General features: G+C 61.9%; 2 protein-coding genes across 4 annotated transcripts; one reads left to right on the top strand and one right to left on the bottom strand.

The window, feature by feature from the left end:
- Positions 1-464: 464 nt before the first annotated feature.
- On the top strand, positions 465-3,859 carry MPEG1 (macrophage expressed 1). The gene has a single exon (XM_075163800.1). It carries the CDS (start codon positions 527-529, stop codon positions 2,687-2,689), a length of 2,163 nt encoding a protein of 720 aa, XP_075019901.1. The 5' UTR covers positions 465-526; the 3' UTR covers positions 2,690-3,859.
- A 213-nt stretch (positions 3,860-4,072) lies between these two features.
- DTX4 (deltex E3 ubiquitin ligase 4) lies at positions 4,073-13,988 on the bottom strand. 3 transcript variants are annotated; one of them, XM_075163801.1, is made up of 9 exons: positions 13,715-13,988; positions 9,556-10,273; positions 8,629-8,690; positions 8,320-8,481; positions 8,119-8,180; positions 7,641-7,793; positions 6,740-6,928; positions 6,297-6,386; positions 4,073-5,907 (listed from the first exon to the last, which is right to left on the bottom strand). In XM_075163801.1, exons 1-9 carry the CDS (start codon positions 13,923-13,925, stop codon positions 5,674-5,676), a joined length of 1,881 nt encoding a protein of 626 aa, XP_075019902.1. In that variant the 5' UTR covers positions 13,926-13,988; the 3' UTR covers positions 4,073-5,673. The 3 variants fall into 3 exon arrangements, with proteins under 3 accessions (XP_075019902.1, XP_075019903.1, XP_075019905.1); XM_075163802.1 differs by having other exon boundaries at positions 6,767-6,928; XM_075163804.1 differs by lacking the exon at positions 6,297-6,386 and having other exon boundaries at positions 6,767-6,928.
- Between the last annotated feature and the right edge of the window lie 2,164 nt (positions 13,989-16,152).

Below are 16,152 nucleotides of genomic sequence, written 5' to 3'. Positions count from 1 at the left end.
GCCACAGAGGAAAGCCTTGGTAGTCAGCAACAACGCCCATGCGACCAGGGCCAGATCTCCCCCTGTCCTGTGAGTGGGACCCCAAGGCCATGGGGCTGGGGACAGGTCCCTGGCATGGCAGGAAGGAGCCAGGGTCACCCAGGGGCAGGGGAGATTCATCTGGGGGAGTCACCCAAGCACTGGCCAAGGGAGATTCACACAGTGAAATTCCCTGGGCACAGTTAAGAGCAGAAGGCGAGATTTCTCCCTGCCCCATCCCCAGCAGAGCAGCTTTCATGGGGAGAGGGAGCTTTCACAACAGGGAGGCAATGAGCTCCAGGCACCTCTGCTTTCTGCTCCCCACTCAGTTGTCTCAGCTCCACTCAGGCATTTCTCACATTCATCAGTTCTCACTTCTCCTTTCCCTTTTGTTAATTCAACCCCCAAAAGGAGGAACCACCCAGCAGCTGCGCCCCCAGCCAGCTCATTTCCCCAGTTCCCACCTCACCACTTGGACGTCTGGTGAGGGCCCTGCGCCGGTTCAGCCATGGGCTGGGTGCTGTGGGGGGTGCTGCTCGCCTGGATGCCAGTGGCTTGGGTGAGAGGGGCTGAGCAGTTCCAGGAGCTGTCCTCCTCTGTGGGGTTTCCGGAGTGCAGGAAGGCCCTGAAGCTCCCAAGTCTGGAAGTCCTGCCGGGGGGAGGCTGGGATAACCTCAGGAATTTGGATATGGGCAGAGTCATCAACCTGGGCTATTCACTGTGCAAGACCACAGAAGACGGATCTTATATCATCCCAGATGAGATCTTCACTATCCCTCGCAAGCAGAGCAACCTGGACATCAACTCTGAGATCATCGAGTCATGGAAAGATTACCAAAGCATAACCTCTGCCTCCATCAACCTGGAGCTGTCCCTTTTCTCCTCCATCAACGGCAAGTTCTCCTATGACTTCCACCGGACCAAGACCCACCAAGTGAAAGACCGTGCTGTCACCACCCGAGTGCAAGTCAGGAACCTGGTTTACACTGCCAAGATCAAACCAGGGGCAGTCCTGGACAAGGGCTTCAAGAAGCAGCTGATGATGATCGCCAGCCACCTGGAGAACAACCAGACACGGATGGCTGATTTTCTGGCCGAGGTGCTGGTGCTTAACTATGGCACCCACACCATCACCTCAGTGGATGCTGGAGCCAGCTTGGTGCAGGAGGATCAGATCAAGGCAACCTTCCTGAAGGACAGCTGGGCCACACGGAGTGCTGTCACTGCCTCAGCCGGCGCGGCCTTCCACAGCATCATCAGTGTGAAAAACGAGGAGTCCCTGGATGTTAACTCTGGCTTCACCAAGCAGTATCTGGAGAACCGCACCAACTCCAGGGTAGAGAGCATCGGTGGGACCCCTTTTTACCCAGGCATCACCCTCAAGACCTGGCAGGAGGGGATTAGAAACCATTTGGTGGCTCTCGACCGCTCTGGGCTGCCCCTGTACTTCTTCATCAACCCCAGCACCCTGCCAGAGCTGCCCACCCCCACAGTGAAGAAGCTGGCCAGGCGAGTGGAGATGGCTATCCGCCGCTACTACACCTTCAACACCTACCTGGGCTGCACCGACGCCACCTCACCCAACTTCAACTTCCATGCCAATGCTGATGATGGCTCCTGTGAGGGTGCCATGACCAACTTCACCTTCGGGGGAGCCTTCCAGGAGTGTGACGGGCTTGCCGGCCCCGACACCAGCACGCTGTGCCAGGAGCTGGAGCAGAGGAACCCCCTCACTGGGGCTTTCTCCTGCCCCACCACCTACACTCCGGTGCTGCTGGGCATACAGGAGCGGGAGGAAGGCCACAGCCATCTGGAGTGCCACAACAAGTGCATCCTGGGCATCTTCTGCCACCGCGAGTGCCGGGACGTCTTCTGGCTCTCCCGGGTGCAATTCAGCGCCTACTGGTGCGCTATGAGTGGGCCGGTGGCCCCAAGCTCGGGATACCTCTTTGGTGGGCTGTTCAGCGCCCACAGTGCCAACTCCATCACCGGTGCCCAGTCCTGCCCCTCGGGGTACTTCCCGCTGAAGCTCTTCGATGAACTCAGGGTGTGCGTGAGCCAGGATTACGAGGTGGGTGGCCAGTATGCAGTGCCCTTCGGGGGCTTCTTCAGCTGCCAGGCAGGGAACCCATTGGCGGGGTGGCACCAGGGCACCGCCAAGGACCCCCATGCCAAGAGCTGCCCCCCAGGCTTCAGCCAGCACTTGGCCCTCATCAGTGATAGCTGCCAGGTGGAGTACTGCATCCAGGCTGGCATCTTCACAGGGGGCTCGCTGCCGCCTGCCCGCCTGCCACCCTTCACTCGGCCCCCCACCAACCTGCCAGCCATCGACACCGTGCTGGTGAGTAGCGGGGAGGGGGAGAGCACCTGGGTCCGGGATGGGCAGAGCCATGTGTGGCGGCTGGCCCAGCCAGAAGAGATCCAGCATGTGGTGGAGATGGTGAGGGGCCGGAGGCTGACGGGGGGCGAGGTGGCTGGCATCACCGTGGCAGTCCTAGCAGGGCTGGCCACCATCCTGGCGACGGTCTGCTACAGCCACCGGAGGTTCAAGGCGAGGGGATACCGCGCAATGGGCGAAGGGGACAGCCTGGCTGCCACGAGCCCCGAGGACAGCACTGTGCTGAGCGTGGGTGAGGGGTACCAGCAAGAGCCAGAGGGGCCGATGGCATGAGCCTGTCCCCCCTGCAGTTGCCAGGCAATGCCTTGTGCCCCAAACCCAAGCAAAGCCCCTTGCCCAGCCCGCTTTCCAGGGTCAAAGCTCTGCAGCACCACCAGCCTCCTGCCCCTCGCCCCCTGGAGCCGAGGGTCCCTGTCCCCACAGAGGCCCCAAGCTCACCCCTCTATGGGGCAACACATGCTCTTGCCCTCCACTGGATCCCCAAACTCCAGCCTTGAGCACCTGGGAGGCTCCATGGCCCTTCAGACATCCCTCCATGGCTGGCCTTGGAGGCCAGCTCCCAGGGTCAGCCTGTCATCAGGACCCACCACGATATCCCTCTGCCAGCCCCTGCACCTCCATGGCTGCATCTCCCCCCTCCAACCAGCCCCGGGGTTCTGCCCCTTCAGAGATAAGCGAGTTTCCCCTCCACTGCAAGCCATGTCCCAGCTGTCCCCCCAGCCCAAAACCAAAAAACAGTCCTTCAACAAGCCACTGGGGACAGTGGGGTGCCCAAGGAGAAGGAAACCCTGAGCACAGCCATCTTCTTCCCCCGAGGCTGGCCCCAAAAAGCCAGGGGAAGCTGTGCAACCCCTCTACCCTCCCCTGACACACAGTAACATCAGCAGGACTCAAGTGTCCACTGTGGAAACTTGGTGCTTGTGAAAACATTGCATCAGGATGCATGCGGGGGCCCAACTCCTGGGAAAAGACTCCCAGCCCTCTAAGCTCAGAGAGCCCCTCCAAGCTACTGCAGGTACCCAAGGTCAGCACAGATGGCATTAGCAATGCTTCACCTCACGGGAAGGGAGGGAGCGGCAGGGCCCCATGGAGACATGCGCGGAGTTAGCCACCAATTTCGGCCCACTGCAGCTGGAGGGCAACCCCTATCTCCATGTATATCTATCGGGATAGATATACACATGCATTGAGAGAGGCATGGATCAGTTTTATTTCAGCCAGCAACTAATTGTGTAGGCAACACGGCATTAAAAAAGAAAAAAAAGTCATGTTGTGAAAAGACTGTGTCATGTTAAGAGCTGTCAGGCCGGCACCCAGGGAGGGTGGGGGACCCTCTCTTCCTCCCCCAGATCACGGGAGGGTTTTGCATAGCTCCAGGCAGGGTTTTTCTGCAGTGTGGGAAGCCCCGGGGATCAGGTGGAGGAGAAATCACACTGCTGCAGCTCCCCTGGCTGCAGAGCCGCCCAAAAATCTCTTTCCTGGGGAAAGAGGTTTTTCTCCCTTGAGGTAGAAACTAACATCCCACGCCAAGGACAGCTGGGGACAGACCAGTGCAAAGGGGCATCAGGGGGACGAGGGGTGCCTGGCCCTTCCCACAGAACCCCCTCGCTCACCTGGCCACACAGACGTCGGACAGAAGACAACAGAGAGGCCAGGCCGTGCAGGGACAGCAAGCGTCCCCTGCCATCCGCTTTATTGACCCCCACCCCCTCCTCCGCAGGGCAGCCGGCTGGGGGCGACGCATCCCCCAGGCTGGGGAGAGGAAAAACAGCGACAACAACAGAACGATGCACAGCAGGACAGGTCCCCCTCGCACGCTGCCATCCCGTGGGACACAGGACGATGTGACCTCCCAGGAAAGCCAGGAGGGGAATGCAACAAAACGGGCTAGGAGGCCCCAACCGCCCAGGAAGCAACAGTGCAGGGCTGGGGGCAGCCTGGGCAGTGGTGGGTGTTGCTCCCCACCCCACTCTCCAACCCTGGGGGGTCTCGCGGGACAGGGGCATGAGCGCAGCCAGCCCCCACCAATGGGGAGCGTGTCCCCAGGGCAGCCCCCAAAGCCATGGGGACCTCCCTGGCACCCTGTCACAGGTGGCTCTGAGAGGCCCTATTAAGTCCCTGGGGGCTGGCAAGGACCCCAAGAAGCCATGCAGCCCCCCCCACCCCCATCACCCACACTGCCCTCCCCACGCCAACCCCCCTGGCCCCAGCCCAAAACCGCCAACCCACCGCCAGCCAGCCACCCCCCCCTGCCCCCCAAGGCACCTCTGGGAATGGTGCTGGGACCCAGCAGGAAGGGGAACAGTTCCCACCCACACCTCTGCCTGGCCCCACGGGGACCCACAGGCGACTGCCCCACTGTGGGGCACTGACCCCTTTGGGGCCAGGGGTCCCCGCAGTAGGGCAGTGGTGCTGCCCCTGTCCCATCCGCTCCCCAAGCACCACCGGGCTCAGCCCCCAGTCTGGCTGCAGCATCGCATTCTCCCAGCCCCCAGGCCACTTCCCTAAATGCCACCACCTATATGTACATATATACGACAAAACCCCAAAACACGAGGTATATAAAAATTCAACGCGGGGACGCCCCCATACGAACAGTTCAAGGAACCCACTACAGGGGGGTGGGAGACAGGCCAAGAAACGTGCCCCTCCCCCCCCTTCCTACCACCCACCGGCCCCGGTACAGGGGGGGAGGTGGGCAGCCCAGACAAGGGGACCCTCAGGGCACAGCTCAGACACAGCCAAGAGGAGAAGGGGGCAGCCAAGGCAGACCGGAGCCCCCCCAACCTCCATGGAGACAGGAGACCAGTGCGGAGGTACTAGACAGGACAAACGAACAACAGATGGCTGAGGGACGATGCAGAGCGAGGGGGACTCCCACAGCCCCCACTCCCAGCCCAGGCCAGGTCCCAGCCCCAGGTGCGTGTCAGGGGCGTCGGGCCAGGCTGGGACTGTCCGACGGATGAGGAGGGAGGGGAACCTGGCACCCCCCAAGCCTTCAGCACGGCAGCAGCAGGGATAGGACGACCAGGCCAGCGTGAAGTCCTGTGTGGGGAGGCTCCCTCCCTGCGGGAGTGAAGGGGATGGCCAAAAGGACCTTCTCCCACATTCCCAGCCAGCCTGGGGATGCTCCCACTGGCCACCGGGAATGGGGGGCTCCAGGTGCCCCCTGCAAAGCCCCCAGGCGGGTTTCTCCAGCAGCTTTATCATCGAGGGGGCAGCACGGGCACCCCTTCCCTTGCCTCCCTGCTGTGGTCTCAGTCCTTCTCCTGCGCCAGGCTCTCCTCCGTGATGCCCTGGGCCGCGAGCTCGGCCAGGACATTGTCCAGGTAGTTGATGTCGGGATAGCCGTGGCCAGTAAGGTTGGAGCCAAACTCTGTCTTGTGGTGGATCTCGTTCCAGATCACTGTGTCCGACTCGCCTGTGGTGCTGGAGGTCCCGATTGCGAAGATCAAGCGTCGGTCCCAGGCTACCAGCAGCAACTTCAGTACCTGTGGAGGGGAGAGATGGGGCAGGCAGCAAGGCAGATGCAAGGGGGAAGCACCCACTTCTGCTCGGGGCACACCTGATCATCCTGGTATGCCCCGACAAAGCGGGCAACCCACAGCCAAGCCCTCCCAGGGAGCTCGGGATCCCAGCGTGGGGTCCTACCCCAACCTTAATAGCAGGACCAGGCTGCAGAGCTCCCCCAGCGCAGGGAAACGTCGCTGGGCTCCTGCAGAGCATGCCAGATGGGCTACGCGGAAAACTTCCACCCAGATTTGCCTGCATAAGCCCTATCTGCTTTTCCCTGTGCTCCAAATAGCTGCTCACTCCCTCTCCCGCTCAATATGCTCGAGCATGCCTTGGCCAGCTTGAGCCGCCAGGGTGAGCCCCTCACCTTTCTGCCCTTCTCGCTGTCCGGCAGGTAGCAGTGCCGGGGGAAGCCACGGGCGGTGAAGCTCTTCCCGGGGTTTGGATGCTCCGGTCCCTGCAGTGTGTGGAGTGGGAGAGGAACAAAACCCTTTTGGAGCTCAGAAGGATGCTCTGGGCACAAGGTAACCCCCCAACCTCAGTGGACGCAGAGCTGCTCGCTGCTGTGCTGGGCGGCCACGCTCCAGCACAGTGGCCCTAAACACCACCGTCCCCCCTAACACCAAGCAGACGAGGCCAACACTTTCACGCAGATGTACCCCAGACTTCCCACAACACCCTTATGGACACGCAGCTCCTGAGACATCATTGAACTCGGAGCCCTGAGTCAAGGCATGAGCTGCAGCATGACCCAGGGGTGACACAGCAGTGACAAGGGCCAACAGCCCCCACTGGGAACCACCCATGTACCTCCCTGCACATAGGGCCAGGCCACACCTGCACCCCTGGGGGGATGTTGTAGATGATGCGGATGGTTTTGCAGTCAGAGTGGCCGGGCAGCGCATGAGGGATGATGTGATACTCCATCTTCCCCGGCGGCTGTGTCCCTGTCTTCACCCCATAGATGGTTTTGCAGGTGGGACACTGCAGGCTCCCATCCTGAGAGCAGGAAAAGAGGGGAACATAATGAAACTGGTATCCCCCAGCACCGAGCCAGACCGGGCACTTCATCCCTGAGCAGCACTGAATGCCGTTTTCATCATGAAAACAGTAATTCAAAAACACTCAGGAAGCAGGGGGTAGGACTGGGAGAATTTGCTATGGCAACCCAACTTTAACCAAAAACCTGAGGTCTGCATTTCTCTTCCTCATCAGTTTTATAGTCCTCTCTACTTTCCCTACCTCTCTTTTTTTGGGTTGCTTTTTTTTTTTCAAAGAGGGAAGGATAATAAATATTAAAAAACCCCAAGCAATGTGAAACGCATTTTCCTGGAAATGTCAAGCACAAGGGCCATTTGCAGGGGACTCAGGAAAGCCCACCTGAGGCTGGAAAAGCACTGCCTGGTGCCAGATGCCAGGGAGCTCTGCTCAAACGTGCAGGGATCAAAGTTCACCGCCACTAACCCTGGGAAGGAAAGCAAGGACATAAAACTGGGCATAGTGGGGGGAAAACACACCCATGCAACCCTGGTTTGATTTAGCGGTCCTGAAGTGCTTGCTGCTGATAAAAATTAAACTCTCCATCAGGGTGGGGAGGTCAAAGGCCTCCGGGGCAGCAGGACTCGAGCACCATCCCACTCAGGGCAGGTGGAGCTCAGCACAGGTCACCGAGCCGGGGGCTCAGGCATCCCCCGGGGCTGCAGCCTTGCACCTTGTTGCCGTTGTTGTACATGGCGACCAGGCAGTGGAGGTGGAAGGCGTGGCCACATTTCACCAGCTTCCCCACCAGGTCGGGCTTGACGGCCGGCTGGGGTCCCTTGTAGCCAGAGGGTGCAGAGAGGCGCTCCATGCAGATGGTGCAGTCCTGCATAGAAGGGGAGGAGAGAGGTCAGATGGACGGATGCAGCCAGAGCCTCGCTGAGGACATGGGGCTGATGAGCTGCCCTGCTCTTGCCCAGGGACCAGCACCCACCCCTGGTGCCATGCCGTCACCCTGGGCCACTACAGGCGTCGGCCGATACGTGCATGCAGCACACAGCCCCTCTCAGGAGGGGGACAGGGACAGGGCAGAGCCATAAGGGGCGGCAGGAGACCCCTGCACGGCATGGGGGCATCGCCCATGTCCCCAGTGGCTCCTCCCAGAGTAAAGCACCCCAGGGACACCCCAGCGCGACCCCCGCTGCTCGCACCTCATCCGGTGGATGCCGCACCTTCTGCAGGTATTTTTTCAGTACCTCCTCCGGGGTTTTACCTGCGGGAGAGCAAGAGTCAGAGGGGCTGGAGGGCAGCACGGGGGAAACCCACTGCTGGGGGCAGCGGGAGGAGATGGGGGGAACCAGGGAAGGGAAGGGGGGACAGGAACAGGAGCCAAGTAGCAAAGTGCCTCTCACCCTTCTTGGCCTGTTTCTTGGTGGTCTTGCGGCAGGTGTGGGAGATGCCGGGGATGGATTGGATCTCGCTTTTGCTGACAGGCGGGGGGTGCAGCACCAGCTTGGGGGGCCGTGTCAGGCAGACAGGCAGCCCGGCCGCACTCATTAGGATCCCTGTGATCCCTGGGCAAGGGGGTTCAAAACGGACTGAGGAACCAGCGTCACCCCAAACCCCAGAAGTTCCCCCCAAAACCGCCCCGCTGGGGCTGAACCCCCCCTGGGGAGGCCAGCACCCGCAGGCACCAGGTGCCCACTGCAGCCCATCCTCACCTGCCAGTGCTGGGTTGACGGGGCTGGAGCCAGTGAGGTTCTTCACGGGGACGGTGGGGACCCTGCGAAGAGCCAGCAGAGACCACGTCAGGGCTGGTGGCAGGCACCCACGTCCCCGCAGCACCCGAGGGCCAGAGAATAGTTGCCTGAGCAACTGCACAGGCCCTGGCTGGAAATAGAGAATTCCCCGACAGGGCAACATGCCCCCCCTGCCCCACCGCCGCCTTTTCTCTTGCTCTTTAGAAACCCCGCCTGCGTCTCGATTCACAGCCCCTTTTTGTCACTGCTCTCCGGGCCAGTCTGTTGTTTTTTTTCCTCTTTTCTCCTACGGCCACGTCGCTGCCACAGCTCTTTCCCCCCCCTCCCCTTGGGGCTCTCTTCCATGGGAAAGTTTCCCGGCAGGTCAGGAGCAGAGGGAAGGGGGAGGATGGAGAGGGAGAGGAAAGGGGCCAGGCTGCAACAGAAGGCTGACGGCAGAGCCAAACAAAGGGGAGAAACAGGCTCATTAAATGCCCACCCCCTTGGGAAAAAAAGTGTCTTTGGAGGGTGGGGGTCTGGAGGGACTTCTTCTCATGGGGCCTGAATGGCTTTTCTTTGGGCCTTTCGCAGTCCCGCACCCACCCCTTGCCACCAAGAGAAAAAGCAGCCTCAGCCTCCTCATTGAGATGCAGGAGCCACCCCATTCCTGCTCCAGTCCCCAGGCACCCGCGGGGAAGACAAGGGGCCCAGCAGAGCTCTCCGCCCGCGGGAGGTTGGGGACTGCTGAGGTCCATCTCCCACGAGGCGCAGCGGTGACAGCACCCCTGCAGTGGGGAGCTCCACAGGGCTGCGGCCCCTCTGGGCCCTGGGGAGGGGGGGAAAAAAAAAAATCACACTGCCCCTGTTCTCCCCCCAGTTACCCTCTTGCTCGCGTGCAGCGGGACTTACCCAGAGGCAATGAGCACCCGGGACTGGGCAATGGCCAGGCGCTGGAGGTGGCTGCGGTTCAGAGTGCCGAGGCCAGGATGGGATGCCTTGCCTGCGCCAAGGGGGCTGGCGGTGGAGCTGGCCGAGCTCAACGCAGGTGTGCTGGCTGCCTGCCGCCGGCCCCCTTGGGCTGCCAGCGGCTTCAGCGAGCCACGCACCATGGCCATACCGTCGGATGCCTTGGTCCCTGGGGCCGGTGCTGGGGCTTTGGGCGTGGCGGGTGGCGCGGGGAGGGGTTTGCGAGGCTGCAGGGTGGCTGTGCCGGGGCCAGCGACTGACACGGTGGCTTTGACGCTCATGACCAGGAGGCACTGGGGACAGGCGCAGGTAGGGACCGGGGGGGCTGCTGCCACCCCGGGGCTGGCCGGCCAGGACTGTGACTTGGGCAGGGTGCCCGAGACCAGCGGGTAGACCATGTCAAGGCGGCGGCGGACGCGGCGCTTGCGCTGGGTCTGACGGTTGATCTGGCCCATGGTGGCAAAGTCGATGACGTAGCAGAAGCCAATGGCGCTCAGGTCCACCCAGGGGTGCTGCTTCTCATAGGCGCGCTGGATGGTGATGCCCACATCCATGTCGTAGGGCGTCCACGACCCACTGTCATTCTCCCACTCCCACACGACTCCCTTGCCCGGCGCCGACGATGGGTCGTAGTAGCTGCGCCGGACAGGGCGGATAGTGCCTGAGGGAGGGTGAAAGATGCCGTCAGACCCTGGCGCCGGCACCCACCTGTGGGCAGGGAGTGAAACCACCCCAACCTGCCCCACCGGTGCCGTTCAGCACTGGGACAGGACGGCTTTCCGGCTCAGCTGTTGTCCCCGCCCTGCCAGGGGACTGGTGTGCCTTGGTTTCCCCAGGCCGCTGCCTGCAAGCCACCCTGCCACCAGCACACCCAAAGGGCCAGGGAGCCCCTGGGCTGTACGCGCACAGCACTGAGGTGCACCCCCAGTGTGAGCGGGGTGAGGAGAGGGCAGATTTCCCCCCCATTGGTCTATGGTGGCGGCCATCCTCCCAGCCCCAGCATGCAGCCATGCAGCCCTGATGGGGAAACACAGAACCACAATCTTGGCCACTCCAACCTGCTCCCAGGGACCTCCCGTGGGAGCCTGATGAACGCAGGCATGTAGGCACCGGACTCCTGCAGTGCCTGCCACAGCCCTGTCTCCCTCTCAGCTCCGGACCAGGATGGAGGAATAAAAGATTTGAGGGGCAGCTCTGAGCCCCACAGCGGTGACACGCGCAGGCACCCACATGCACAGGGGAGCAGGGCTCCCGTGAGGGCGAGCAGAGGAGTTTGAGTGGGGCCCTGTGCCTGGCTCCTGCTCCCCCGTCAGCAAGCATGAAGAGTGGGATGAGAGCGCAAAGCACGAAGGCTTGTGGCTTGCATCCTTGTTTTTGACAGGCGTTTCCTTTCCCACCGCTCCCAGCTGACCAGGACACATTCAAAGCACGGACACAAATTTTGGGAACTCCTACAATTAGGAGAAAGCCTTCCTCTTTGGGACATTTCACAGCACAGCAGGGCAGGCTGAACTTGGCTGGGCTCAGCCTTGGGGTCCCATCCTGAGCATGCTACTAGCACCCAGAGTTGTTTAGCTAATAGGTGGGATGAGCTCACGAGCATCGCTGGCCTCCATGCTCTTCTGCAAAGCCCCATGGCTCAGCCCCGCTGCCAACAGTAGGAACAAGAAAGCTTAAAGAGAAGAAATAATAAGCCTGCTTCTTTGGCTTTTCACCACGTGTCTTGCAAAGCCTGCAAGAATTTCAGTCCCTTTTCAAGCCCACCTCTCCGCTGGAAGCAGCCACCATCAGTCCCCACACAGGACCACCGCTCACGAAAAAGTAGGTTAAAAACGAAAAGCTGTTTATTAGCACTAATGACAGACGCACATCGAGCACCCCACTATGGAGAATGGGGTGCAGCTACACCCCAGGCAAGCCAGGCCACCCATCCCTGTCCTGCGAAGAGGCACCTGGGGGGAAAAGCCGCCGGCGTTGGCAGCACAAAGTGGGGCCAGAGGGGAGTGGGGCGGTGATTTATCCTAATCCCATGCAAGGCGAGGAAGGCAGCAGCGGTGGCATGCGGCATCTGGCGGTCCCTGGGGGGCGGCGGTGTGGGAACGCCATGCATTCCCCCAGTCCAGCCCAGCCAGCCGGCCTCCCATTCAGCAAGGGAAGAAAAGGGACAATAGCTATTCAGGGCCTGCCAGGGTCGTGACCCCCCCCAAATCAGAGCTGTTTAATGACCCAAAATACCAACATCCCCAGCAACCCAGGGAGGGGCAGAACAATCCCCCTTTCAAGCCTCCTCCCTGAGTGACAATAGCCTTCAGAGGCTGGTCCCCAGCCCCATCACAGAGGTCCCTTGTCCCCACACCCCTGGGCAGGAGAGGGTCCCGCCAGCCCCCATGGCTGCTGGGGGAAGCAGGACAAAGGAGGGTATCTGGCACCCCACTGCACCCAGCACCCCCTGTCCCAGGGACAAGGGACATTGGCTGCTCCCCTTCCCACGGCCATCACGGGGGTATTGGAGGGGCACAAATCCTTTGTGCCAACCTCTCCCCCATGGGAGCCTATGCCCCACATCCCAGACACCCCTAGGGCCATACGTGCTCCACCACCTTGGGAATCCCTCCACACCCCCACCACTCTGGGGACCCCCATGCCTGCTCATTGCCCCCTCCCTACACACCAAATACCTCTCTTTACCTGTCCAAGCCACCACCCTGGGAACCCCCCACCTGCCTGTGCCCTCCTTGAGCATCCCCCCACCTGCTCGTGCCCCCACCCTGGGCACTCCCATGGGCTGCCGTGACACAGGGCAGGATTTGGCCCCCAAGCACCGTACAGCCTGTTTTTTGGGATTGATGGTAGCCTCAGAGGTAGCACAGAGGAAGCTGGGCATGGTGGGGCCGGGCCCTGGGAAGGGTCTGCAGGGCATGGGCTCCATGCACAAACGGACCGCAGGCTGGGAGAGTAAAAGGCCGTAGCATGCAATAGGGCCCAGGGGGGTGCAGCAGGGATGCGGCCAGGCAGCACAACCTCATAAGGACCTGCGTGGGCAGGGCCGGGCAGCATGGGATACAGCAAGCACCTGGGGACCCGGCGGGATGGCATAACGCAAGCTGGCAGCGGGCAACCCCAGGCAGCATGGGCTTGGGCAGCAGCGGGCAGGGCTGGGCAGCAGTGCAGGACTGGACAGCGAGGAGCACAGCTGAGCAATTCCAGGGCAGGCAGAGCAGGGCGGTGCAAGGCAAATCCAGATGCAGAATGGGACCGGGCAATGCAATCCAGGATCAGGCAGTATAACACAGCGCAGTGCCCAGCAGCACAGCGCAGTACAGCCAGCAATGCGATGGGAGAGCGAGCAATGGGACATAACGCAGGGCAAGGCAGCACAACACAATATGGGACCGGGAAAGGCAGCAAGTACAACCCACCTCCAGATCTGGCAGTGCAATGCAGTATGGGACCCAGCAGCACAGCATTGTGCAACACCGTGCAATGCAATTCCAGGTCAGGCAGCGCTGTGCAATACCGGACCTGGCAGCAAAGTGCTGTGCGGTGCAACTTTACACCAACCAGTGCAATGTGATAAGGGACCTGGAAATACAGAGCAAATCCAGATCAGTTGTGTTAGGCACGAAAGCACCTGACCAGGCAGGGCAGCTCGGGGCCTGGCACCACAACCTCGTGCAGTGCGGTGCAGCGAGGGACCAGGACAGGGCAGCGCTGGACAGGACCTGCCGGCACAGTGCAGCACAATGCAACTGCAGAGCAGGGAGCATGAAGCGGTGCGAGACCATGCAGGGCTGGGCAATACTGGAAGACACAGCACGGTGCAATACAACTCTAGAGCAGGGAGCACTGTGCAATGCCGGGCCGGGGAGCCTCGGGCAGTGGGGGACCGGGCAGTGCTCCGCGGCGCCGAGCAATGCGAGGCCAGACCGGGGAGCCCGCTGCAACGTGCAACCAGACAGGGCTGCGCGGCAGCCGGCGAGGCAAAGCAGCGCAAAGCAACGCAATCGCAGCCCGAGGAGCCCGGCGCAGGGCCCGGCCGGGCCGGGCAGGACACGCCGGGGCAGGGGTCGGCCGTCCGGCGGCTCCCCCCGGGCTGACTCACCGGTGTCCTGGCGGAACTGGTGCATGGACTGCAGGTCGATGATGTAGGGCGCCAGGCGGCTGTCGGCCTGGCCCAGCACCACGCTGCCGCCTGCCCGCGGCCCGGCGCGGGCCACCGCCTCGATGTGGTGGCTGACGGCCGGGCTGTAGGGCCGCCACCGCCCGTGCTCGTTCAGCCATTCCCACACCACCACGGCCGAGGCCAGCAGCATGGCTCCGCTGCCCCGGCCCGCCCCGGCCCGGCTCCGGTTCCGGCTGGCCGCCGCAGACGCCCCGCGGCCGCTGCAGCCCGCCCCGCCAGCACTCGCATGCTCGGTGCGGCGCCGGGCTCTGCCCGCCCCCGCCCCGGGGCTGGCCGCCGAGCGGGCGCGGAGGCGAGGCCGCCCCTCAGCGCCGCGGCGGACCGCAGCGCCGCTCCCCGGGCGGCGGCGGGAGGCTGGAAGCGGCTCCGCCCCGCCCGCACCGAGAGCGCGGAGGGGCGGGGCAGCCACGCCCCTGACGTCACCGCGCTCGGCCCGGCCCGGCGGCACCGAGCATCTTGCCGGGGGGCCGGGGAGGAGGGGGGAGCGCGGCTGGGAGAAACCATTCCCGCCGCAGGAGGGGAGGGCGGCGAGGCGCGGCTCGGGCCTGCGCACCCCGCGGACCCCATACCCCACCCCGGGACCCCCTGCACCCCTGTGACCCCTCCCTGCACCCCCACCCTGCAGCCCAAGGACCCCCCAGTGCTCCCCACGCCCCTAACCGAGCCTGCAGCCCAGGTGCTACAGGGAGACCCCGGTGTGCACCCATCCCTGTGCGCCACCCCAGCTCCAAACCCACCAGCAATGGGAATCAGGGTGTTGGGGGATCACATGCCCAACTTTGGGGCCGGACCCCGCTTCATGCGCCGTGACAGTGAAACACGGTCTGAGAGCTTCGACCATCCCCTTCCCTGGGCTGCAGCGCCTGCGGGGAGCAGTTCGGTGAGCTGCCCCTGGCTGTGGCCTGTGACACACGAAAATGGGTTCAAAGCCCAAAATCGCCACGTGCCTTGAGGAGCACCCAGGCCGTAATCCCAGCTCCTGTACTCCAGCTCTCCCAGCTGCCTGCCACGGTTTAGTTTCCCTGGCAAGTGTTTTTTGCGGAGATTTCACACAGCTTCAGCCTGGCATGAGGCTGCAAATCCTTCAGGATGATCCTCCGACTTATATGCCTTAGCGGCCCGGTGGCTTTGCTCTGCAAACTAAAACTGGTGCAACAAAAACCCACATGCTCCTGCTGGCGGTGCTTTACGGTGACTCCCTGGGAGCAGAGCAGCTGGTGCTGGCCCTTCCCCACCACCCAAAGAAAAGTTCGTCCTGAGCTTGTTCTTCCACTGAGCCCCATAAGCAGCATCCCATGGCAGCCCTGAACGGCAGGATGTCGGTGACAGGCAAGTGCCGGCATTGGGTCTCACCTCATTTAGTGCTCCTGTGCTCAGACACACAAAACACTGATTTTCTTCGATATTAAACAAAACACCCATCATTGCCTGATTTGGGGAGAATTGTACAAATTGCATCTGTGTCCCACACACACGGGTTTCCCAGCACCAGCAGATCCCCCGGTCCATGGTCCATGTCAGCTCAGAGCGTGACTCATCCCCAGGACACAGGGACCCATGGTGTTGCTGCACGATGTTGCTGAGCTCCAGATAGCTGGTGCAGCTCCTCTCCTGACAAACCTGTTTCCCAGGCACTGCCCAGCCCAACGAGCATCCGCCAGTGGCACTTGCGGTGAGAAACCATTAGGCAAGATCTAAATAGAGGAAAAAAAAAGGAGGAAAAAAAAAGGGGGAAAGAAGCAGGTGGGAACTAACTGCGGTGATGCCAGCTGGCGAGCGCCTTGGTGAGAGAGGAGGAGGTGAACTGCAGAAGCTCAAGCAAATCTCTCTTCCTTCCCGCTTGCCCTCGGAGACACACAGGGCCATGCTCGAAGCATGTTTTACTCCAAGAAGGGAGGGGTCCCAGCCCTTCCCAGGAAGGCAGCACAGCGGTGGAGAGCTGCTCCTCTGGGTTTTCACCTGTTCCTTTGGGGCAGGCAAGTGCAGCCAAGGGCACGATGGGGAAACCCAGGGAAATCTCTCTGCTGACTCAGGCAGGAGGAAAAGGTTTTCCTACTATTAAAAAGGAAAGCGTTGGTGAACATTCCCCTGCCCCGCCCTGGCTCAGGATCAAAAAGTTTGGAGCCAGCGCTGCAATGCTGGCGTGGGACAGTGCAAGGGGATGGGTGAGGTGGTGGGACTAGTACAGTTAAACCCCACCTATGTCCACTGCACAGTAGGCGAGGGGTGAATGTATTCTCTTCTAGCACCCAGTGCCGATGCCAGCACCCAAGTACGGGCATGCCTGAGGTCAGGGAGCAGCCTCAATTGGCTTAAAACCTTTCCAACCCTACCAAGCATGCCCAACCCAACCATGC

The sequence above is a fragment of the Calonectris borealis genome, chromosome 14 (genome assembly GCF_964195595.1).
Source record: "Calonectris borealis chromosome 14, bCalBor7.hap1.2, whole genome shotgun sequence".
Taxonomy (NCBI): Eukaryota; Metazoa; Chordata; class Aves; order Procellariiformes; family Procellariidae; genus Calonectris; species Calonectris borealis.
The sequence above is the reverse complement of the archived record's forward strand: the minus strand, read 5'-3'. Positions and strand labels throughout refer to the sequence as shown.